The sequence below is a fragment of the Myotis brandtii genome, unplaced genomic scaffold (assembly GCF_000412655.1).
Source record: "Myotis brandtii unplaced genomic scaffold, ASM41265v1 scaffold455, whole genome shotgun sequence".
In the NCBI taxonomy this organism is placed as follows: domain Eukaryota; kingdom Metazoa; phylum Chordata; class Mammalia; order Chiroptera; family Vespertilionidae; genus Myotis; species Myotis brandtii.
The window spans coordinates 3126743-3151604 of NW_005367384.1; the positions used below are offsets into that span (position 1 = coordinate 3126743).

The 24862-nt window shown below is 41.0% G+C and overlaps 2 protein-coding genes across 2 annotated transcripts in view; one reads left to right on the forward strand and one right to left on the reverse strand.

Annotated features, from left to right (window-relative positions):
• MGAM2 (maltase-glucoamylase 2 (putative)) overlaps positions 1-10048 on the forward strand; it is an 84219-nt gene extending 74171 nt beyond the window's left edge. The window contains 4 exon segments of the mRNA XM_014546707.1: positions 936-1024; positions 3536-3585; positions 5153-5326; positions 7333-10048. Of these exon segments, the coding sequence (XP_014402193.1) occupies positions 936-1024; positions 3536-3585; positions 5153-5326; positions 7333-9780 (2761 nt within the window). The 3' untranslated portion in view covers positions 9781-10048.
• Positions 10049-16693: 6645 nt separating this feature from the next.
• Positions 16694-23874, reverse strand: LOC102262727 (putative DBH-like monooxygenase protein 2). Its single transcript, XM_005875052.1, has 13 exons — positions 23587-23874; positions 22583-22729; positions 21919-22080; positions 21597-21680; positions 20646-20813; positions 20370-20472; positions 20027-20193; positions 19631-19722; positions 19253-19349; positions 19057-19116; positions 18055-18185; positions 17225-17339; positions 16694-16936 (listed from the first exon to the last, which is right to left on the reverse strand). The coding sequence occupies exons 1-13, from the start codon at positions 23872-23874 to the stop codon at positions 16694-16696; spliced, it is 1857 nt and encodes a 618-aa protein (XP_005875114.1).
• Positions 23875-24862: the final 988 nt, after the last annotated feature.

Here is a 24862-nt window from a genome sequence, read left to right on the forward strand (position 1 = left end):
ACATACATATCATATCATATTAAGAAGAACCTGTTATATCAAGAGAGTCAACTCAAAAGGAGAGAAGTTAACTTTAAATCTTGTGCAAAGCATGGTTTTATATGAAAGAGGGCTTTCAGCTGAGTTTGGATAATAAATAGGATTTAAGTGTTTGAAAATGAGGGAAAGAGATATTCTAAGAGAATTAAAGAACTGAAGTTGAAACAGTATTTGGATTTGGGGAATAGTAAACCATTCAGTAAACTGGAGCAAGATAAAAGAGAGGGATAAAATAAATAAAGTTCAAACAGGTTAGGATGAGGTCATGGAGAATTATGAATGCTAGGATAAGTATGCTGCATTTTATTCTGCAGCAATATGGAAGCTACTGAAGGGTGTGTTTTGTTTTTATTTTATTTGGGGCAGGGTGTCTTCTTTCTATAAAGAAGTAGTTTCGCCCTAGCCAGTTTGGCTCAGTGGATAGAGCATCAGACTACATATTGAAAAGTCCTAGGTTCGATTCCGGTCAAGGGCACATGTCTGGGTTGCGGGCTCGATCACCAGTAGGGGGAGTGCAGGAGGCAGCCAATCAATGATTCTCTCTCATCATTGATGTTTCTATCTCTCTCTCCCTCTCTCTTCCTCTCTGAAATCAATAAAAATGTATTTTAAAAAAGTAGTTTCTTATCATATTACTTATAATATGTATATGAGTAAAGGATGTGTATTTAATTTTTGAAAGTTGAAGTTTTGCCAAATATTTTATTAAATTTAAAATGTTTTCCCATTAGCTTTTAATTATTTTGTATTTTATCTCATATTATGTATTTATGGAGTTTTCTGTGCATTTTAAAGCTATTATCTTATTTTCCTGGATTAATCATATTTTTCAATAGAATCTGTCATTTATTTGTACAACTTACAATCTAGAGAAAAATAGCTTTTTTTTTTCATAGTCGACAGCTATTTATGGGATTGATTGTTGCTTTGGATGACAATGGGAACGCTGAAGGTCAGATGTTCTGGGATGATGGACAAAGCATTGGTGAGTTTAGACTTTCCAAGGTCCCCATACATCATTCAGAAAAATCACATTCTAGAGGCTCAGGATATAATTGGAATTAACTGAAAATCTATTTATTTTTGCTACTGTTAATAAAGTAAGAGCATTGCTTGAGCTTTTTGTGTTAGAATAAAAAATATTGCTAAATCTAAGGTCACAAAGATTTACCCTTTTTTGTTTTCTAAGAGTTTCATATTTTAAGCTCTTATATTTAGGTCCTTGAACCATTTTGTGTTAATTTTTGTATATGATGTGAGGCAGGGGCTCCAACTTTGTTCTTTGCATGTGGATATTGAGTTGTTCCAGTTTTTTTGTGAAAAGATTTTTCTTTCACCATTGAATTCTTTTGTTACCCTTGTTGAAAATCAATTGACTTTAAATGTGAAGGTATATTTACATAATTGAGGACACAGGAAAAAAAACTTCACATTTAAAAGACATATAATCTTTTTAATTCATTCATTCTTATGCCAGTACCACTCTGTCTTGAGACAGTTACTTTGAAGTGAGTTTTGAAATCAGGAAATCAACTTTCCTCTTTTTCAAGAAAATGCTTTTTTAAAAGCAGGTTCCTCTACCTCAATAGTATTGACATTTTAAGCTATATAATTTATTGTTGCTGGTGGTGGCTGGGCTGTTACTTTAAAATGTTTAGCAGCATCCCCACCCTGTACCCACTAGATGCCAAAAGCACTCCCCTTTTGTAACAACCAAACATGTCTCTAGATATTGCCAAATGTTCCACCAGCAAAATCACTGCTAGTGTGTTATGGAAATCTAGAGTTTTTTTCTACAGCTTGAGCTGATTAGGACTAGATGATGTCATAGTGGGTTAATAACAACACAGTTAGGGTATGAAATAAGCCCCCTACGAGCAATATATTAAGAGGAAAACCAATTTTCTATAAAATTTTAGGTTTCTACAACAAATATGTTTCAATCTCAAGGTTAAAAATCACTAGTTCCTGCAAGTTTTAAGCTTTTCAACTTCTATAGAGAAGCTCTTTGCTTCACCAAACAGACTTCTAAATTCAAATTTAAAGTAGCAAGATACAGTGTAAGTATACATCTGATTGAAATTTTCTGTTAACAGGTTTGTAACTATTTGTTAAACTTTTTCTTACTTACATAAGATTTAATAGCTAGTTCAAGGATCATTTTAAAACCCCCATATTAACAGAATCCCATCCTTTAAAAATTATTTAAAACTGCTAAAAGAGACTATGATATTTACTTAGGGTACATATTCTAGCCAAGACCAAATTTAAAAATAGGGTTTCATAATCGTTTGTTTCCACAAGAGTTGGGGTAATTTAGAAAACAAAGAAGAGGCTTTGTCGGTTCAGGGAGAGAATATGTTATAATAACAGTAAGAGATGGAATGTTGACAAGGGCCAAGATAAGAACATGATGTGAAACTGACTTTTACAAAATAGGAGGTATAGAAGCCACATGATGAGGATGAGTAAAGTGGACATCAACTGGGAAATATTTCAAGGAGATGTGTGGGCAAGAGATCATATGGAGAGATATTTAGATTTGATATACCATGTCACTATCACTGGTGACTTTGAAAGGTCCAATTCAATGAAAAAAGGAAATAGGAGCTGAAGTGTAGGAGATGTAGGATTGGATTATGAGTTGAGTACACAGACATAACAAGCAGAGGCTACCTTTTTTGAGACATGGGCACTAGAAAGGAGATATGATAACTTGATGTAGAGAGAATCAAGTTAAGGATTTGTCAGAATGAAGTGCTCTGGAGCATAATTGAAGCTTGGAGGAGCAAGGAGAATATGGAGAAGAACTGGTGGAGTAATTCCTGGGAGGCAAGAGGGCTTGAGATATAGAATGCTATGGAAGGATGAGCTAAGAGTAGAGACAGAATAATAAAGATGAAGATTACAATAACTGATGATGATATTGAAAAACAAATTTTGAATACTTATTATGCACAAGCAACATGTTCTGTTCTTTATTGCCATGAGTTAGTCCTATTTTTTGTCTTCATTTTATGGATGATAAAATGTTAAGTGACTTGCCTGAGATTGCACAACTACGAAGTGCAAGAGTGGGGATTTGAACCCATGCCAATCTGACTTGAGAGTCTGAATTCCTAACTGCTCTCCTCTGCTTATCATCATATCCATGTGAGCTCTCATGGCTATGTGCTTGCTATGTTGGCACAGAAAACAACTGATCAGTAGCCTTCACATTTTTTCACCTATGATAGAAGACCTCAGTTCAACCCAGGTTCTCTGGTCTTTGCAACCTCCTGACCCTTACCTCAAAACACTCTTTTTCATATGCACATCCCCACACTAACTTAGAGTGAAATATTCCCTCAGCTCCTGTTTTTAGTGCTCCTCAGAGAAGTCAAGATTATCCTGATCAGTAATTGTGATCCCATTGAGGCATTTTCTAACTCCATGTAAGATTATCTGCAGCAGTTGAAGTAACGAATAGTTGCATAATCTATTTTCTTGGTTGCAGATACCTATGAAAATGGAAACTATTTTTTGGCAAACTTTACAGCAAGTCAGGTAAGGCTTTTAAAATTGAATTGTATAAATCCTCTTCCAGTTAGCTACAGATTAAGCATTATTCATTAACTGTATGGATATAATATCCCATGTCTTAATAGGAAGACCTTCCTTCCTTTATAAATCAGGTCTGTTGACATTAAAATAAGGAAGAAACAGTCCTTATTTTGATAATTATCCAATATACTATCACTCTATAAAAAGAAACTTGTCATTTGTATTATACTGTGGGGAGGAGAGGGGTGAGTCCTTATATGTATAACATGTTTCCTGGGATTGAGACAGCATTTTCTGGCTAATAAAATTTTGTAGGATAAATGCTACATCTGCTACTCATTGCACAACAAAAAACCCCAAAACTTAAGCAGTATGTAACAATAAATATTTACTTAGCTCATGAGTTTATAATGTTCAGTTGATCTGGGCTGGAGTTGGCTGATCTTGGCTGGCTTACCTAGATCTGCAATCAGTTGTGGTACTGTTAGGCTGCTTGGATGATCCTGGCTGTATTCACTCACATACCTTGGGGTCATATGGCTCTTGAGTGATCTAAAATGGCCTTATGGGCAAGTCTGGGCATGACCTTTTCATGATTGTAAAAAAGGGGAAAAATGGAAATGCCTGAGAACTTCTTAAAATCTCCATTTGCTTCAAGTTGACTAATATCCCATTAGTAAGTCACATGGCCAAGCCCAGACACAAAGGTAGGATAGAATGCCCCACCAGAGCAGAAGTGTATTACAAAATTATATGGAAAATGGTATGGATAAGGAGGGGTAAATAATTTGAGACAGTGATTCAATCAATCTACCATGCATGTTTTATTATTCCATGGATAACCTACAAAATTCTAATTAGAGTAGGAAGATCATTTTATGTCAAACCTGGAACCTTCTTTCATTTGTTCCCCATTGATTTGAACTAAGGAATAGTATAACACAAACCTATTGTGTCTTTTATACATAATTAGAGGCCTGATGCACGAAATTCATGAAAGAGTAGGCCTTCCTTCCCCTTGCTGCTGGCACCGGCTTCCCTCTGGCACCTGGGACCCGGGATTCCCTCCTGTGCCCAGGACCTGGGCTTCCCTCACAGCCCCAGCTTCATCCAGAAGGTGGTTGGGAAGGATGTCTGATCTAATTAGCATATTACGCTTTTATTATTATAGATAGTGCTTCAAGTATGTGACAATGTCTGACATATATCCTTTCTGTTCTCTCTTCTTGGAATCATAACTTCCAGGGAAACTTCCTCTATTTTGTGGTTAAATAGTTTTCAGATCTGATTATTCTGTTGGACTACAATTAGTACAGATTTGTCTTAAAACATGTTATTTAGGATGGAGAGACTATCTTAGACCTGCACTATCCAATATGATAGCTACAATAATATTGGGTATCATCAAATTTACTGTAGCTGGTACTCAGAAAGTAGTCTTCATGAAATGTTTAATTAAAAATAAACAGCAAACCAGTACAATAGTAATTTGAGGCTTAACATTTTAATATGGAATATAGGCAATCAACAGATTTAGTATATGTTTTTTATTTTTATACATTTCTTATAGAACATATTGCAAATCCAGACCATGCACAATAAGTATTTGAATGATTCAAATCAACTGAAAGTTGGATATATTAAAATCTGGGGGATCCATTCTACTTATGTGACACAAGTCAATGTCACCTATGACAACAAGCAATTCACGACAACGAATTTCATGAGTGACCCCTACAATCAGGTATGTCTCAAAGGAATGTTGTTATGTCATAAATTAATTTTATTCTGCAAAGTTACCACCACTATTACTATCAGTTATATTTACTTATATTTGAAAGGTTATAGACATATACAATAGATATGTTCCAGAAAAGTTGCAACTATTAAATTATATTGTAAAGTATAAAATATTAGTGGTCCTCCCCAGTGTAATCAAGGGAGCAATGATCAATGGTGTGATGAAATCCTTTCCATTGGTTTCCCAAGGAAACTATGCTATGTGTTAAGTTTGGTTTCCCAGGCTAGTATAACAAAACCTATGTCTGTGGCAGAGGCTCAAACAAAGGAAAGAGTTATCTAATAAAATTGTTATTGGAGATTTTTCTCCCTTCTTCCTGAAATTACTCACATCCTTGGTCAAATCAATAGATCTCATAGGTTGGTGAAAATTGGCAGAAAATTGGTGGTAATCATAAAAATGAATATATGCTACCTGTGATGTGAGATCAATTATTTGGTTAATGGCCACAGCCAACTAATTGAAGACAGATTACAAGTAGAGTTATCAAGAGTAACAGCATAAGGAAAAGTATCCCACTTTTGAACACTAGATCTAACATAAATATGGATTCAGTAACTCATAGGGAGTGGTTTAGAAAGGTAAAAATGGATTATTCTTGTTTTCTAAAAGATAAAAAGAGTGTCCTGCTGGTACTTGAATTTTGGACAATGACCCTCTGAACATTCAAACAGATCCTCTCTCTCCAATCTCATTAATTTTTTTAAGTCACTAAGAATTGATTTTTTAAATAATTTTGTTTATTTTCAATTACAGTTTACATACATTATTATATTAGTTTCAGGTGTACACTTTAGTGATTAGACATTACATAACTTAGTAAGTGATCATTCCAATAATCTTACACCCATCTGACACCATACACAGTTATTGACTATATTCCCTATGCTATATTTTATATCATTTAGTTCTCTACTTCATAACATTTTTCCTGAACTATTGATCTCAAAACCACCCTTTGCAAGTAAATACTTCCAGTTAAGACTGATACAGAAGATTTTTGAACACTTTCTTTTGGGGAAAGTTTGTAGCATATCAGATGCGCATTTGTTATGTGCTGGTCTCAACCTATCAATAACCAAGGTTGTGGCTGGACCAGCTCATGTGGTTCTTATTATGAGTAAAAGATGTTTTTCAGCAATAATCATCAGGAAACTTTGAAAAGATACAAGCTTATAACTTATATAAGTCCTGGAAATTTTACAGCACACCTGGGGCCATACAAGGAGGTCCTGGGGCGGTCGGGGTTGGGGGGTGGGTGGTCGAGAATGGGCAAGAGCCTAGGGTTCAGCTTTTTTTGGGGGTTGGGGTAGGGACCTAGGGCTTCCAGGGTTCACTCTTTATTGGTGAATTTGACACATGGTGAATTTCAAGCTTGAGAAGAGAAACCAACAAGGGGACCAAGTGATCAATTATTGAAATCAACCAAGATCTGGAAAACAAAGGAGCTTCCCTGGGCTGGAAATAGATGCCTCTTTGAAATGGACAAATCTGTCAGTTGAAGTTTAACTGAGGCACTTGCCTTACAAAAAAGAAACAAAAAGAAGAAAAAAAAAGAAATCCAAATCTCAGGGTTTACACTACACTATTATGTGCCAGGCAGTATACTATGTGTTGGGGATGGTAAAAACATGAAACCAGACTGCCTTCAGGAAGGTTAAAATCTAGTGGCAAAACAAAGATATTTTTCTGAGCATTGGTTTTAATCAAATATGCAAATTCTTGAGCAGTGTAGTTCTGACTAAATGAAGTAGAAAGACACATTTCTGGCACAGGGATTATGCCCAGAGCATAACTTAGTCTCTATAGTCATCTGTCTGGAATCAATGTGACCTGAAAAGGAACCTTCTGTTACTCTCTGGGGAAAAAATGAACACATCATTTGTTGTTGTTAAATGTGATGTTTAAGACGTTCTAAAATACCAATGTTATCTCTTCTTTTCTGGCAGACACTAACTATTCAACTGATTGACAAGATTTTCAGTCTGGAAAAGTTAACTGAGGTCACTTGGAGTCACCATGTTCCCGATGTTACTACTACACCTATGACGAGTACCTTCTCATCAACATCTCCAGATCCTACATCTACTATTATTGCTACCATTTCTGAGTCTATTGTCACTAGTTTTGCTTCAAGTACTAGTTCTGCTAGCAATAGTACAGCCTCTCCTATTATAACCACTTCTTTCCCAACAAGTACTATTGAAGATACACCTGGTACTATTGTTCCTAATACTCCTTTCCCTACAAATACTACCACTGCTAGCACTGGTACTGCCTTTCCTATCACAACCACTAATACAACTACTCCTTTTCCTACAACTACTCCTTTCCCTACAAATACTACCACTGAAATCACTGGTACTGCCTTTCCTATCACAACCACTAATACAACTACTCCTTTTCCTACAACTACTCCTTTCCCTACAAATACTACCACTGAAATCACTGGTACTGCCTTTCCTATCACAACCACTAATACAACTACTCCTTTTCCTACAACTACTCCTTTCCCTACAAATACTACCACTGAAATCACTGGTACTGCCTTTCCTATCACAACCACTAATACAACTACTCCTTTTCCTACAACTACTCCTTTCCCTACAAATACTACCACTGAAATCACTGGTACTGCCTTTCCTATCACAACCACTAATACAACTACTCCTTTTCCTACAACTACTCCTTTCCCTACAAATACTACCACTGAAATCACTGGTACTGCCTTTCCTATCACAACCACTAATACAACTACTCCTTTTCCTACAACTACTCCTTTCCCTACAAATACTACCACTGAAATCACTGGTACTGCCTTTCCTATCACAACCACTAATATAACTACTTTCCCTACAGCCACTCCTTTCCCTACAACTACTACCACTGTTAGCACTGGTACTGCCTTTCCTATCCCAACCACTAATACAACTACTCCTTACCCTACAAATACTACCACTGAAATCACTGGTACTGCCTTTCCTTCCACAACCACTAATACAACTACTCCTTACCCTACAAATACTACCACTGAAATCACTGGTACTGCCTTTCCTTCCACAACCACTAATACAACTACTCCTTACCCTACAAATACTACCACTGAAATCACTGGTACTGCCTTTCCTTCCACAACCACTAATACAACTACTCCTTTCCTTACAACTACTACCACTGCTAGCACTGGTACTGCCTTTCCTATCACAACCACTAATACGACTACTCCTTTCCCTAAAACTACTCCCACTGCTATCACTGGTACTGCCTTTCCTTTCACAACCACTAATACAACTACTCCTTTCCCTACAAATACTACCACTGCTAGCACTGGTACTGCCTTTCCTATCACAACCACTAATACAACTACTCCTTTCCCTACAAATACTACTAATACTACCACTGGTACTGCTGGTCTTATTACCACTCCTCTTTCCCCAACAGATACCAATGCTACTAGCACTAATAATACGCTTCCGATTACAACTATTCCTTCTCTTACAAATACTGAGACTGATACTACTAGCATGGATTCAGTTACTACAAATGTTTTAAATACTACCACTGCTAGAAACACAAAAACAACTACAGCTATCACAACAGTTACTTTAATAACAAATGGTACTTCTGAACAAACTACTACAGTGATCATGTCAACTCTACCTCCTACAGGCACCCTTGGTATCACCACCACAGATAATGCACTGACCAGAATCAGTACCACTACTTATCCTCCAGATACCCCTACCCATGCTTTAAGTACCACATCCAGGAGCACTCAAAGCACCACCAATACAAATATTACCAATATGACAACTGGTGTTACTGACATTATAAATACTCCCACTAGAAACAGCTCAGCTACTACTGATACAATAATTACTAGTACTCAAGACATTTCCACTTCCTCACATATGAACATTACAGATATTAAATCTACTACTAAAGTTACTGGAAATGCCATCACAGCGTATACTACCACCATCACTACATCTGTTTTCAGCACAAAAACTGCAAATTCAAACACTACTTCTGACACCATCCTTACAAACACTTACATTCCAAGTACCACAGCTATTCCCACCACCAATACTATGAACACTACAGAGCATTCAGAAAATATTGCTGATGAAGATAACTCCAGGAGTGTTTTTATTCCAAATACTACAGTAGCCTCAGATTCATTAACACCTTTTCTAGATACAGCAACTCACCATCATGTAACAACAAATTCTACAACCAGTTTTTTACCTCTTATTGTAACTAATGCGACCACGGCTATTACGAATGTTACCATTTATGCTTCAAATACTAGTATTCCTGATAGAACACCAATGGATGCCTCTACTCCTGCATCGTCTTATATTGCAAACACCACAAATACTACTGTAGTTCCCTGATTACTACTCAAAGCAGGATAACTACTACAGGCATCTCTTTAAAACTATTACAGATATAGAAAATCAATAAACAGGTACATGATTTTATGCTACATAAATTTTCACAAATATCTGCACTAGCTTTTACAGATATGGCTACTCCAAGCACTGTAGGCATTGAAGGTATATCTCAAGATGTATCCAGTACTTACTTTGTAACTACTTCTTTTGGAACCAGAATATATGCAACTATTTTTAAAATTATAACTCACATAGCCCCATCAATTACACCACAGGTATTTTATGTATTTTACTACAGACTTCACAGATGATTTTGATATCCTTTAAAATACCACATTAAGCTCTATAAATACTGTTGCTTTAGATATAGTCATTGGAATCACCCAACTTGTTCTTGGTTTACAGGACATAATACTATAATTGAGAGCACTGGTGATACCAGACACTCAAATAACTGCTACAGCAGTAGTTATTAATACTACAGTACATTATTTAATTAGTAATGCTAAAAATCACACTTTATTTTCCTATGGACTTTTCCAAATACCATGGCTACCAATATCGTAATTTGCTATTACACAAACTGGAAGTATTAATGCTTTTAAAGGAATCTTATTTGTAGCTATAAATAGAAAAAATGCTACCATTGTAGACTTTCTAAACACTCTGACTCCAGGAACTGAAATAACTAAATTAGGAATATTATAAGCTACTGTTACTATACTAGAAAATAAGAATATGATCATTGATGTTAAAAACATAACTTCCGAAACTTTGCAACCATTACTTCTGTAGGGACTACTGATACTCTTACTACAGATTTGAGAAGTACTTGTATTTATAGACATTAAAAGTACTCCCAGGGAAAAATTAATCTTACTTATGAGATAATCTTACACCCTTGCTGTTACCACTAATGGCTGGACTCACTTACACGGATCTAACTCTTTTATAGATCAGAAATCACTCAGGTGGATTTAAATCTGTAAAGATATGGCATAGAGGGGACAGTTTCTGTCCTGGCATCGGAGTTCATAATCTTATTTGCTTTTTATTTTATTCTCCAGCTTTTATTATTTTACCGTCTAGATAGACTCTCCTTCAAGGGGTTAGGACTACCAGCATGTTCTCTGTCTTTCATGTCCAAATTCACTATTTATCTTTGATCTATTACTGTGCTTTCTTCTATCACCCAGACTCCCTTGAATAGACTCATGGCTGAGTGCTATTAAAGGATTAACTCTAGTACAGTATTTTCAAAATGTAGTTTGGGGACCCATGGAAGCCCCCAAAACTCTTCCTGAGGTGCACAAGGTCACATTTCATAATATTATATTTGTTAGGTGCCTTTTTCACTTTCATTAGTATACAATGGCATTTTATAGAGATCCTATGCTGTGTGCTGTCACCATAGATGAATACAGAGACAGATACAAGAATCTAGTTCTCTTCTGTTCAACCAGGTATTAAACATATCTACAAAATATAAAATCATGTCATTCTTTTCACTCACTTTTTTGCTTTGGAAAATATAGTTGTTTTTCATAAAACATTATTTATGTTAACTTAGAGTTGATATATTGTTATTTTGAATGAATGAAGAAAATAAATATTTTACAAAATATTGTACAAATGAGTCCCTTTTAATTTATAGTGCAGTAAATATGAATAGATATAACCCACCTAAACAAAGCATGGGGTCTTCATTAAACTCGAATGTAAAGGGGTCCTAAGACCAGAGTTTGGGAATCACTTCCCTAGGGCAACAATATCCTAGTTTCACTCTCAGGTCCTGGTTCCATATACTACGAACTTTCCCAGCATGTAGGAACCCCAGCACATGTGGCTTAAGGTTCTTATGACACACAGATGTCTACCAACTACTGTGAACACATTTGCACAGCGTTCTGACCTACTTCCATGGCTGTGCTATTGTCTGGATGGCTTGGTGTGTTCCACATGAGGGGCACAGATCATCAGTTAGTTTCACTTCCCTTTTGGAATCTACCCACAAATGACAGTCCTCTTGAAAAAATTGATAGACCCTACACCAGAGAATGCACAGCCCAATGCTTATAGAATGGATGGTTTGTGCAATAATTTTTTTTTTACTACCATTTCCCAAGTTTTAAAACCAGATGTTTGACAAGGATTTTGGATCTTAATGGGTTTGTGGCAGGGAATGTGGAAAGGATTCATTGCTAATGTTTTGTCTAGCAATAAAGTAAACAACTAAATGCTATAAGAAGCCAGCATTTGAGCTCTCAAACACACATGTATACAACACAATGCAGAAATACCCAGGACTCCTCCTGCAGGCTAATGGATGGCAGCCTACTGAAACAAAACGGGTATTAACAAGAAAATGTAAAACTCAAGCTAGCAAATTTCCTTTTATTTACCACCCAAGTAAAAGAAATGGAAGATGAAACCATCACCAAAACCAACCTTTTTTTTCCAAACAAGTATAACGATAGTGCTGGGTTAGCAGTTCACTCTTTTATCCTACAAAACCCAAGAACCTCCTTCCTGTCCTGCAGATCTCCAGCCTCGGCAGCATGAGATCTGTTTCTATATGAGGCTACTTGATAGTGTAAATGAGCACCTTTTAAACGTATCAGCTCAAGCTAGTAAAACATGTACTTCTATATTGCGCCGCCATTAAAAGCAGCATTAGTGCAAAAAAAAAAAACAACCAAAAAACACACACCATAGTTTTGTAGTTCCTGAAATTCAATCCTTTGTGTATATAACTCAACAATGATTAAAGCATGGGGTTTTGAAATGTAAGTACTCCTGAAAAAAGAAAAGAACAACAAAACAGAACAAAGAAAAGCTGGACTTAACTTCAGATGTTTGAAGACACTTGAGGATTGAAATGTGAAGTCTATGCACAAGGTGTGGTCCTGGAACCAGGCAGAAAATGTGGAGAGGGAAGAGATAGAATCAAGTATTGGCTGCTCTGACTCCTGAGCTATGCTGGCTCCTGGGCTGCCATCAGACCCTAACACAGGCAGGTGACTCCATGGGACCAGTTCTGAGAGTATCACCTGCTACCAGGTTGGCGCAGGGACTATTACTTCAGGTGGATACTCCTTTCCTTCCCTTTCCTTGTCTCAGTTTGCTCATCTGTAGGATGGAGTAAACATTGGAGCTGCAATGTTCATGGAAATGCATTTTCAGTCTGTAAAGGTCCCTGCAAGGTTTATTATGACTATTACGTAATCCCCCAAAGTGTTCTTATGTCTATTTAAACTTTTTCCTTCTTCTTCCCCGAGGCTTTCCTGATAGCAAAGCAGATTCTCCTTAGTGCTGGTCCTTTATAACAAGGTTGCTATGAGGCCCTGGTTTCCAAACAAGTTTTGTAAAAGAAAACTGCTCTTTGGAGATGACTGTAGTGTCTCAAACTGTGATTTTGGGGAAAAGGTTGTTTTTGTTTTGAGCTGGAAAAAAAAAATGTTTCCCTGCTAAATTAAATAGTGCCCATCTTTCCTCATTATACAAAGGAATTAAGTTAATGGAAATTTATATTTTTCTCTTTTTAAAAATTTATCTTTATTGTTGAAAGTATTATAGATGTCCCCTTTCCTCCCATTCGCCCCCTCCACCCTTCCCCCATACCCTATGGTATTTTTCCTAAGCTTTTTATACTTGCTGCTATTCATATGTTGCCTTCTAGAGAGCTCCATTGAGGACAAAATGTATAAACAAATAACAGAGAATAAAATTTTTGAAATAGCCAATAGAGTTCATATGGACTGTGTGTGTATGTGTGTGTGTTCATGCACATTATGTTATATGGCAAACATATTTTCTGCCAGAAAAATTTCCTGTGGTTTGTGTGATGAAATTAAACTTATCAGTGTTTCATAATTTTCTTCAAAAAGCACTACTATTTGATGGTGATTCATTGAATGAATGTGAGCATTATTGCTTAGTGAGTCCTTGGTTTAGTCTTGCCCCTGAGTGAGACATTGAGTTTCACAGTATTCTCCCAAAGGTGACTTGTGTCCACCTGCTCTGGGGCGTGGCTAGTTGTTTCCCAGTTTATCTGCCTGTGGTTATGCTTCTGTTCACTTACATTTTGTCTAAATAGAGTATAAATATTGAAATACACACATGTGTTACAATCACAACATGGTGAAGAGGTTGTGAGGCGAGGTGGGTTAGTACTATGTTGGGAGGAGCCAACAGCAGGTGTTTTGTGGCTGGAGGTTTTTTGATGACACTTGATGATGGAAAATCCTCAGAGAAGTTGACCTCAACCCAGGCAGGGTTGCTTATTTGAGCACAAGATGCCTAAAGATCTTTGAGAAACTATCCAGGCTAGAAGTTGTATATATGATAATTACCAAGAGTAAATCAAGGTATACTAATTTCAAATTAGACTGTAGGTTATAGTTTCTGGCAAGTTATAATTTATGATCATAACAAGTCCGACAACCTTCATGAAGATTTATAATTCTAATTCCAGCTTTATTTAGAGAAATAATCAAAGATAAATTGGTAATATAGATGACAGACAGTGTTATGGATGCAACACAAGTTCACTTCCAAATATATGCCCAGAAAAAAAGTGCAACTGAATTAAAAGACTTTAGAGCCTATGTAGCTTTAAATTTCCAAATCATAAAAGAATTTTCCTTTAAGCCATATCTTTCTAATCTTCATCAGCACCCACATGCTTCTCCATAAGCTTACCCATTGAATTCTTGGGCAGAATTAATTTTAAAACATTTTTTGATATGGAGATAACTTTTGACTTCTCAGATGTCTACTCATAAGCTTAAACTTCTCATCTTAAACCATCTTTCTGCTAGCCTTTCACTTTTTCAATGGTGGCTACTATTTTCCTACTAATTATCTTGATTAAAGTTCCCTATTTCTCAAACATCCCTCTCATGACCTCTAGTTAAAAAATTTAAAACAGATTTGTTGACTTCTATTAAATGTAGATAATTAAATAAAATAGTTATTTAAATAATTTTCTATAGAAAGCTAGTGATTTTCATTTGTTACACTTGACAGTGAAATTAATCCAAGGGTATATACTATAGCATGCAAACTGGAAGTTCTCTGCTCAGAGTAGTCAAAAACTCTTATTTGGAAAAACTTTTCTGAAAGGAAAAATCTCCATTTTCCTTGACTGATGACAACAGAGATGCCTCAAAGTGAACATAGACAATCCTCTGGTTTCTGGAGAGCGTAGTTTTTCCCATAATCATGAACTTCGGAAAACTTGATTTAAAGTCAGCAAGTCCCTCTGCTTATACATCATGAGGCCCCCAAGTGACCCTAAGCATTGCAAATATCCAACTGAGATGGAAGGAGCTAAATGGGAACACTGAAGGTTTTGCAAAATCTCAGAAGGGAGCATCCAGAATTCTCCAGAAAAAAATAACAGTGAGGGTCATGGGCTTGGTATCTTCCATGCACCTCACCACTCCCAGAGGAAGGGTGTTGCTCTGCCAGGAAGCAGGGCTGTGATGTTAGACCAAGGCTCAGCCCCTGAAGCAGTGGTCTCCAAGTAATGAAGAGCCAGAGTAGGGATTCCTTCCAGAGGACATTAATAATGAGCAAGGCAATTCATAGAGAAACACAGTGACATTAAAGCTCAAAGGATAGGGTGGCACAGAGCTTCTCAAGCTTAGAAGACAGAATGCCCCATTGAGCTCTCAGAGCAGCAGCCACCACAGGCCTGTCAACTGTGGTTGCAAACTGCAGGCTTTGTCCATGTGAACCTCCTTGACATGTTCTGGACTCCAGAGCCAAGGACTACCTCTCTCCACCTTATCCTCCTGTCCTCAGAGCCCAATTCAGCTGGCCTGGCCAGTTAAGGCTCTTCACACCTGGTGATTTGAGTGTTGAGAATGTGACATTTGATGGGATAAATAAAGATCATCCAATAGTAGAGGCATGGTGAGGAGAGCAAGACTGGATTATATGTGGCATTTGGGGCAGGCAGGTCCTCTGATGCCCTCTGGATGCCTTCTATTGAGCAATTTAAGAGACCTCCCAGCTGTCTCTCCTGGACTAAAGGCTCAAAAGAAAGAGATGGCAACAGGAGCTTCAGAGCCAAGGACTACCTTTCTCCACCTTATCCTTCTGTCCTCAGAGCCCAATTCAACTGGCCTGGCCAGTTAGGGCTCTTCACACCTGGTGATTTGAGTGTTGAGAATGTGACATTTGATGGGATAAAGATCATCCAGTAGTAGAGGCATGGTGAGGAGAGAAAGACTGCATTATACGTGGCATTTGGGGCAGCCAGGTCCTCTGATGCCCTCTGGATGCCTTCTACTGAGCAATTTAAGAGACCTCCCAGCTGTCTCTACTGGACTAAAGGCTCAAAAGAAAGAGATGGCAACAGGAAGCAAGTTTAGTTCTATGTAATCTGATGTCTTAAGCTTTGTCCCTTATAAACACAACTCTCTCTTTACCACATATCACACATGTGGTTTGCTGCCTCTGCCTTATGGGGGAGGGTTGCACAAAATGTCAGAATAAGAGAGAAGCAGGAGGCCCCTCTAGGGTCAGCATGGGAGGAGAAGGGCTCTAGGGTTCTCCATCTGTTTTCAAGCCCCTTCCTCCCCACATGGCACCCCCTTGAGTGAGCTGGAGCATCAGACTTCTCAGAGAGTGGTCCACTACCTCACATCCAAACTTGGATCCAGATTTTGTCAGAAAACCTGAGGTCCCACTGGTGCTACTAAAACTTTCAAGGATGAATTGCATAGCTGGTCATGGACGAACCTTATGGAGTATTACAGTGGCCAGGCTTGCAGTGTCCTCCCTTGGGGCCATGGGAAGAGACACATGGGGGACATTTTGGGAGCCAAAAGAGAGGAGTTTCTGTGTTTGATGATCAGGGGACTGAGCAGAGTGGGGACTAGGTATTTGACATGAGGAGACAGTGTCAGATTCCAGCCTGCAGGGTAGCAAGGAGCCAAAAGAAGGCCCCCTGCCCAAACAAGAGGGCAGCCATAGGGAGGTGCCTCAGGGTAGCATTGCCAGAGGCCAAGAGGGCCATTGGTGCAGCCCTGAAGCCTGCAGGGGTCTCATCCTGGGGCTCCACTTTGCCTCCCGATGACTCCAAACAGGGCCCCCGAGGCGTAGGGATGATTTCTGGAATCCAGCCTGTTGTGTTTTCCACTACTTCCTGCAGGAGAAGGGAAAAAATGGACAAAAGTAGAAGCCTCCCCACCTTGTTTCCTTTTCTTGGACCTTACTTAGTTATACCTGTCCTTGCAGCCTCACAGACTAACTGGGAGACTCCAATCCCACCCCCAAACCCAGAGCTGCATAAGCCCAACTTTCTTCGTCATCAGCTTCTTCTTCCTTGATCTAGTGTTGCTATCATTGTCATTCACCTCCCTCATTCTTCTCTAATTCTGGCTTCTCCCAATACCACCCCATATCCCTCCATCCTTAACCCTAAGATGCTCACGTCAATTGTCTTTATTAACACGGTTTGCTGGGCCTCCTTGCAGGCTTTCTCAGCCTTCTTAATGTTCTCCAGGGTCCACTCAACGTTGTTCATGGCCATCATGCCCTCCATGGAACTGCATGGACAAGGACAGGGTGGGGGACAGACAATAGTTTAAGGTCAATTTAAAGCCTTGACAAAAGGTGTATGAAATATCCTCACTTTTGTGAGTGCCAGTTTCATGTCAGCATAAACTGAAAGGAGTGTCTTATAAATCAACTGAAGGCCCACTGCATGAATTTGTGCATAGGTGGGGTCCAGCCAGCCGCTCTGATCAGAGCAATCGGGCCGGACTGGCTGGGGGAAGGGGATGCAGGAGGTTGGCCGGCCAGCCCTGCCCTCTGTTCAAACTCCTGGTCAAAGGAACAATTTGCATATTAGCCTTTTATTGTATAGGATGAAATAGAAATAAGTTTGGCAGAAGGAGAATTATCATTAGGACTCAGAGAAAAGAATTTTTAAGAGTAAAAAAGAGAAACATCTAATTCTTTAAAGACGTGGTTCTTAATCTGAGAGCTACGAAGTCTAAGGATGTTGGAGTAACTTCAGGGAACCTGTAAATGCCCTAAAATTATATGTGAAATGGGGTGTGTCTGCACAGATGTGCATTCTTGGAAAGGAGTCTCAGAGAGAACCCTTACCTCCAACTAATGAAGGGCCTCTACCTGAAAGTAAACACAGTCTGACTGAATCAGGTAGTGCACGAGAAAAAGGCAGACTGAGAATTTGTGCATAAGTGATCTCACTTCTAGAGGTCACATTTGAGGATTTTAGGGTCCAGGATGACTCACTCTGATGCCTCCTCCCCCAGCTCATGGGCCACATAGATGATGTCAGGGTACCCCATGCAGCTGGAGATATTGTTTCGGGGATAGTAGAAGAGGAAGACGAGGCACATCTCATTAATGGTGCTGGGACCCCCCTGGAAAAGAAGAGGGAGACAGATGGAGAGACAAAGATACAAAGGCATGCAGAGAGAACAAGGCAGGCAGAAATGGTTTAGGTATCCATTCTACCAATGAAGCTGTTTTCCTTTCTCCTTAACCTCCAGCTAACTCACTGATCCTTACCACTCCTCACCACACCTCTTCCTTCCACCTCTATTTCCAGTTGGTGGACAGTTATTCATGTCATTTCCAAAGAAATTTCTCACATATCTTCCCATTCCTCTATATTTCCATGGCCACTTTCTTGGTTTGAGAAGATAAGACAAAATATTAACTTTTTTTAAAGCCACTCCCTCAGGAGCTTCTCCAGACTTTCCCATCGGTACACATCTAATTCAGGACCCACTCAAATATGTCACATGTTCTCATCACTTCAGGGAGACCTTATGGTTTTCCCTATGAATTTCCCTAGTACATTACCTCCATTCTACTCTAATGATGCATATCACTTTCTACCTTGTGTTAGAATCATTTTAAGAACAGCATTTTCTTCCTCAGTAGCAAGCAACTCCTTTTGGATCTGACAAGCATAGAACCATTCCTTACACACAATATGGATGGGATTCCTTGTGGCCATAATAACAATGGCTGACTCTAATTGAGCATCTGTTACAAGTCAGACAGTGACCTAGATGCTTTATATGTATTAATCAACTCTCATAACACTTATGCAATGGATAATATTGTTGATTCTTTTATACATTAGAAAACTGAGACACAAAGAACTTGAATAACTTGTCTACAGTTAGAAAGCTACTAATGATTGTGTTGGCATTCAAAGCCAGGCAATGAGGCTTCAAGTCCATGCGTTTGTCATGGTGACTATGCGGGGAGAGAGCTACTTACAAAAGTCAAGGAGTCTCGGTCCAGTGTCTGGTAGTGACACTCTATTAGCAATTCGTCTCCCTATTTAGAGTGAAACACAGAGGCCAAAAATAAGACATAGAGAGACTGGACCGATCTTAGAACTACCCTGGCTAACACTAATGAGCCCTGAGCCTGCCTGTCCCTGACACCAGCCATGCCTCCCCCAGGGTCCCACCGGCTTGATCTCCACTCGATGAGGTAAATCTCGAGTCTCCTGCAGATTGAAGTCATAGGTGTCATCTTTACAGATTGTTCGAAGTTGTGTTCCATTTCTGGAGGGAGAGAAAGAGAGGAGACAGGAATAAGGTGAGGAAGATGAAGTGGGGAGAGTGTCTATCAATAAAGAAGCTGTGTGGGGTGTCACTCTGTGGGTCTAGATTGCTCATAAAACAAGAAAGCTCCTCTTTCCACAGTCTTCCTCAAGGCGTCTCTGCTCTGTGGATAATTCTGGTTCCTCCTTACTCCTAAACTTATACTGAAGAATAAATAACTTTCTAAGATTTATTCCCACATGCACAAGGGAAAGCTTCAAATCCATGCCTTCTTCCCTTACCTGTACTGCACAGCCTGCAGAGCCCGCCCAGCCAGATGGGTATGGAGCAGGTAGCCATATACCTGTATGTCAGGCACCGGGGCCCCATTCATCTGTGACAGGGAGGAGAGGCAGCTGGTTAGTTAAGAACTCTCATCTTGCCCTGCCCCTTGATTTTCCACCCCTACTATTTGACACCTTCTCTCATAACTGACATTAACCCCTTTAGTTTTCACTTGGCCCAAATCTCTGCCCCACTCCCCCTGTCCCCAAAGCCCTGACTCCTTCCATCCCTTGCATAATCCCAGTTAGTGATTTTCCTGAGCACCAGGCTGTAGTCATTGTCCAAGTGTCGGGTGCAGGCTGTATGTGCTGTGGATCAGACCAGATCTGTGATGGGGAACCTCCCAGCCTCACCTCTTCAAACTTCTCTGTCTTACACAGTCCGTAGGACATGAAGGACTCAGCACCCGGGGGGATGAAGTGGATGGGGAACGTGAGGAAGCCCAGCTGCAGGACTCCCATGTCGTATTTGCGCAGGTGTGCCGTGTAGTACATTCGAATCCCCGAGGTGTCGTGCACACCTGGTGCAGAAAGGCAAACCACAGAAGGCAGGAGAGGAGTTCACAGCGTGGGGAGAAAGAGGCCCAGGAAAGCTGTTAGCAAAAGGAGTCAGCACACATCCCAAAACAACTTCTCAATTCCTGGAGGCATCAGACAGCCTGCCCAGCTTTTCTTCCATAAATGCTCAGATACTCACCAGGAAGGTTGTGAAAATTGCTGTAATGAATCTCCAGTCGGATCCACTGGGGGTCCAAGGGGGTCCCAATAGAGACGCCCACATCATCTGGAAACTGGTAACTCTGTTGAATGAAGGGAATTGGCAGCAAGAAAGACTGGAGCTGGGTGCAGGCTGGGAGCTAGGTGCAGGGACCCATCCCAGACCTCCCTGTCTCCCAGCCTTCATCAGCCCAGCAATTGCAGTTCCCAACAGCATGCACCCCTTAGCCACCTATCTCCTCATCACAGGACTCACTGTGCCCCCGACAGCCCAGCCCACGATGACCTGGGAGCAGAGGGAGAAGGCAGGGTCAGCCCCATAGCAGTCGCTGATGCCCGTGGGCAGAGCACTGGCATTGCCACAGGCGTACACAAGGATGTGATGCACCATCGTCTCATTGTGGTAGACCAGCTTGGGCTCAAACTGGTAGGAGGGGAGGAGGGCAAAGCATAGTCATGATCCTCTATGCTATGTTAAGTCCTATTCCCCACATTCCCCTTCCCCAAATAAAACTGCACCCATTCTCTGCTTCTCTTTGATTTTCTTTCTCTTACATTCAGTTTTTTCTTCCCTAACCTGTCATTTTCCCCCTCAACTCTGACTCCTCTCTCGCCTCCACCCTTTTAAAACATCTCTCTGAGAGCATAGCATGCTAACGCCCATGACTTCAGACTTTCCCTTACAAACCTCATTAGCCTGTGATATCTGAGCATGCAACCACTTCTTGTTGGAGTCTCTTACTAAAGAAAATATGGTTTCCACACTTTTGCTACTTATTATAAGATCATACTTTTATTTATTTAATCAAAATTGGAACCACCCAAATGTGGAATCAGGTGACCAAGTTTGCGTTCCCTCTAGCCCTTGGCCATGTTCCTCCCAGCCAACACCTCCTTTTGGGCTAAGAGCACAATTCTGGGGCTGGGGTGGGGCTTACATTTTGTTCTTTGCAAACTTATGAATTCGTGAATTTCATCAAAATCTCAGATGCATTGTGGGGCTGGAGTGAAACAGTGCTGGGAGCTATAGTTCTGGGCTCAGGAAATCAGGAAACTACCATGTCCACCAAACCTAGCCTGGCCCCATGTTAGCCCCACTGCTTCCCTTCTGCTTCCTCCCAGCAATCATCTGATTGACATCATCCCCTCCCAATCCACTGAGCTGCTCAACCGCCTTGACAGTGTCCCATCGTCTGGTTCACCATACCTTGTAGATGTGATGCTTCTTACTGACGATGGGGAGAGGGAGGAAGGTGCAGGCATATGTGGTGTCGTCCTCTGGGATAAGGAACTGAAGAGAGACACACAGAGGCTAGGCTTGGGTGGGAGTGAGCCTCCCAGAGAATCAAGGAAAGGGACAGACCAGGAAAGAGTGTCCACTTAAAGGTCAGTATGGTCATCCTCCAGGGACTGATAAAAGTCAGAGAAACTTCAATTCTAGGAACATACTGAGTATTGGGTACAAGAGGAGGGTGTGGATTGACTGGGAAGGGGGCTGTAGGAGGCTGGGTGTGATGGAGGGATCTTACATCAGTGATCTCCAAGTCATGGATGATTGTGTCCTCAGGTACATCAAGATCATCTGGGTGGACTATTTGTAGCAGGAAGATGGACTTGACAAAAGTACGCTCCGGGTCCAGCTTCAGCATGTCATCCAGGCCATAGGCAGCCAGCACTCTCACCGTGTCACTCTGGGGGAATCATGGGCATTGAGATGCTACGCCCATGAGCAGCATTTTGCACACACCCAAGGACCAACACAAACCACTTGCTCATGTCTACACAGTGGGATGGAAAGAGCTTCAGGTTCAGGGGTGAGAGCTAGTCAGGTCCTAGTTCTGCCTCTGAGGCCAACTTGTTGGAAACATTGAGCAAGGCACATCCCCTCTCTTATTCCCTCTCTATGCCTGTGTCCACACCTGGTAAATGACACTCTAAAGTTCAGTGAAATCGGACAGGGTACTTCACAAGAGGAAGGCTGGGGAGGGTGGAGGTGGCGGCTGAATCAGTAGGAAGTCATTTCGTAGAAGGCTGGTAGATTTTAAGAGTAGGAATAATTGAAATGGAGATAGAAGTCTTAGGAACTGTGCCTGGCTACCTGAGATGCATGAACATTCCAGCATAGGGATGACTATACCTCCCAGAAGAAAAAGCAGTCTGTGCTCAAATACTTTTCTCCCCTCCTTAATTTACCGTAATGTCTTTGTCATGAGGGTCACAAGAGCGGAAGGGCCTGGAGAAAAGCATGGTGGTATAGACACCATCTTCTGTTAGACCCAGCAGCTTAGCATCCTGACTCCCGTCCTCCTCCAGGGTGTCTTCATCCACCAGGTGCTGATCCTGGGGTCCAGTGAAGGTCAAGGGTAAGAACCAGGAGTCCCAAGAACAGCCAGTATCCCTTTAGCTCCCCTAAGATACTAGTTTAACAGAACCGAGGGCTTCTTTATTATGTACTTTGCTCCTAGGACAGACATGGCATCAAGGGTGGAAACTTGGGGCAGAGGGTTGGACGTCTGATGGGAGTTTCACCACCTTGCTTGACTTCAGTTTCAAATCTCACGTCCATTGATCCTAATATTCCTGTATCTCTAACTCTTGAAAGCTCACTTACTCTCTGAACTCTCTATGTTATTCATCCTGTCCTGTGGCTCTTAACATTGACACTTCCCTATATCAGTGCAGGAGATGGGTGAGCCACTTCTTTGTCTGTAAAATGGGATAATAATCATCCACCTCATAGTGATGCTGTGAGGTTTAACATGCAAAGAATTTGGAGCAATGCCTGGTTACTCAAAAGTACATAACAATTTTAAGCTAAAAATGCTCTGTGGCTGTTGTAATTAGACTATTTCGTGCTGTGGTGTACCTGACGGAGCTGGAAGGAAATTGAGGAGGAAGACTGTCTCAAACAGCTGGGACCCTCCCCCATGACCTGCATTAAGTGGGCTATTAGCAGGCATATGGGACAGGACTCTCTCAGTCCAGTGGTCCATTCCTTAGCACCTAGGGACATGGAGTCCGGAAGACTTAGACTGAATCTCTCCAATGGCCATTTCTGCAGGGAGAGGTCAGCAGCCAGCTGGTGGTCTGGGCATGTGCCTGCATGTTTGGAAATTGTGGATCCTTCCTGGACTCAAAGCCTCACGAACCCCAGCAAGAGACCCACATCCTTGGAAGAAAGTTACCCTCCAACTTACCGAGAAATAGACATTGCCATCAGGCAAGACTCCTCCAACAACCAGATCGGCTCCCACGAAGGTGTAGCCATTTGTGACTCCCAAGCCCACCCAGCCAGCTGTTCGGACCTGGAGCTCAAAAGTGATCATCTCAGCCTCAAGGTCAAAGTCCCAGCGCAGGAAAATGACATTGGAAGGATCTAGGAACCTGGAATAACGCAATCGAGAGGTGGGACCAAGGTGGTTGCCTCGGGAGGGGGCTGCCAGGACCATAAGTAGAAGGAGCCTGAAGAGAAGGTCACAGGCCATGGCTCTTGGGATCTGGAGCATCTCTGCTGCAGGTGAACACTCAATACGTATGGACTTATATGTGCTTCCCCTGCGCTAGGCACCATGCCATAGGGGAGGGACAGACTGGGGTTCTTCTGATCTGATCATCCCCTGGGCTCAGAGTGGTGCCACTTACATAACCCTGGAGGGATGAGGTGTCCAGAGAGGGTGCAGAGCAGATTGCTCTTGTCCTGGACTGGGGACTTATTGTGAAATTCTCAGGAGTAAATCTTTTAGCCTTTTCCACCCAACCCCATGCCAGTGTCCTGCCAATGGGGACCTTACAGAATCAGGGGAGGGTTAGTTCCTCTCCTCTTTTCTTTTCTCCTCTCCTCTCCTCCCTCCCCTTTTCTCTCCCCATCCCTGGATCCTTGGATGTCCTTACTGAGCACTCTGTCCTCTGGCATATGTCCCCCACCCCAGTTTCCATGGGCATTTTCTATATATAGAAACGGGCATGAGCAGAGGTGTGGTGGGAGTGCCTTTGAACCTGCCTCCCAGTCCAGCAGGAAGGAGAGAAGTTGTTGGGAGGGGGTTAGGGGAAGGCTATGATTTCCATCTCCTGTGGGAGTCTTTTGCTGCTAATCCCTGGAAGGACATGTGGAGGTGAAGGAGCCATAATCAGCTTTCAGGTGGGCGAGTCTGGGCAGCTTTGAGTTTTTGCACATTCCTGGGGAGGGGCAAGGAGGAGGAGGAGGAGGTGAGGGGAAGCAGAGGCAGAGAAAGGGGATAAACGCGAACTTGCCTCTGAGAGGCTTTGTGCTTTATTTTTCCTCCCAGGAAACCTACAGGGACTTCCACTGGAGGCTTGGTCCAGCATCCCCACTGGTATTGTGCAAATAATAAACGGTCAGAAAAGATGTTAGAATATTAGAACACAAGAGTAAAAAGTGATATTAGATCCACTAAATCTCCCAAAATTCCAATCCACTTAATTTTTAGATGAGGAAACAGAAACACCAAGGGT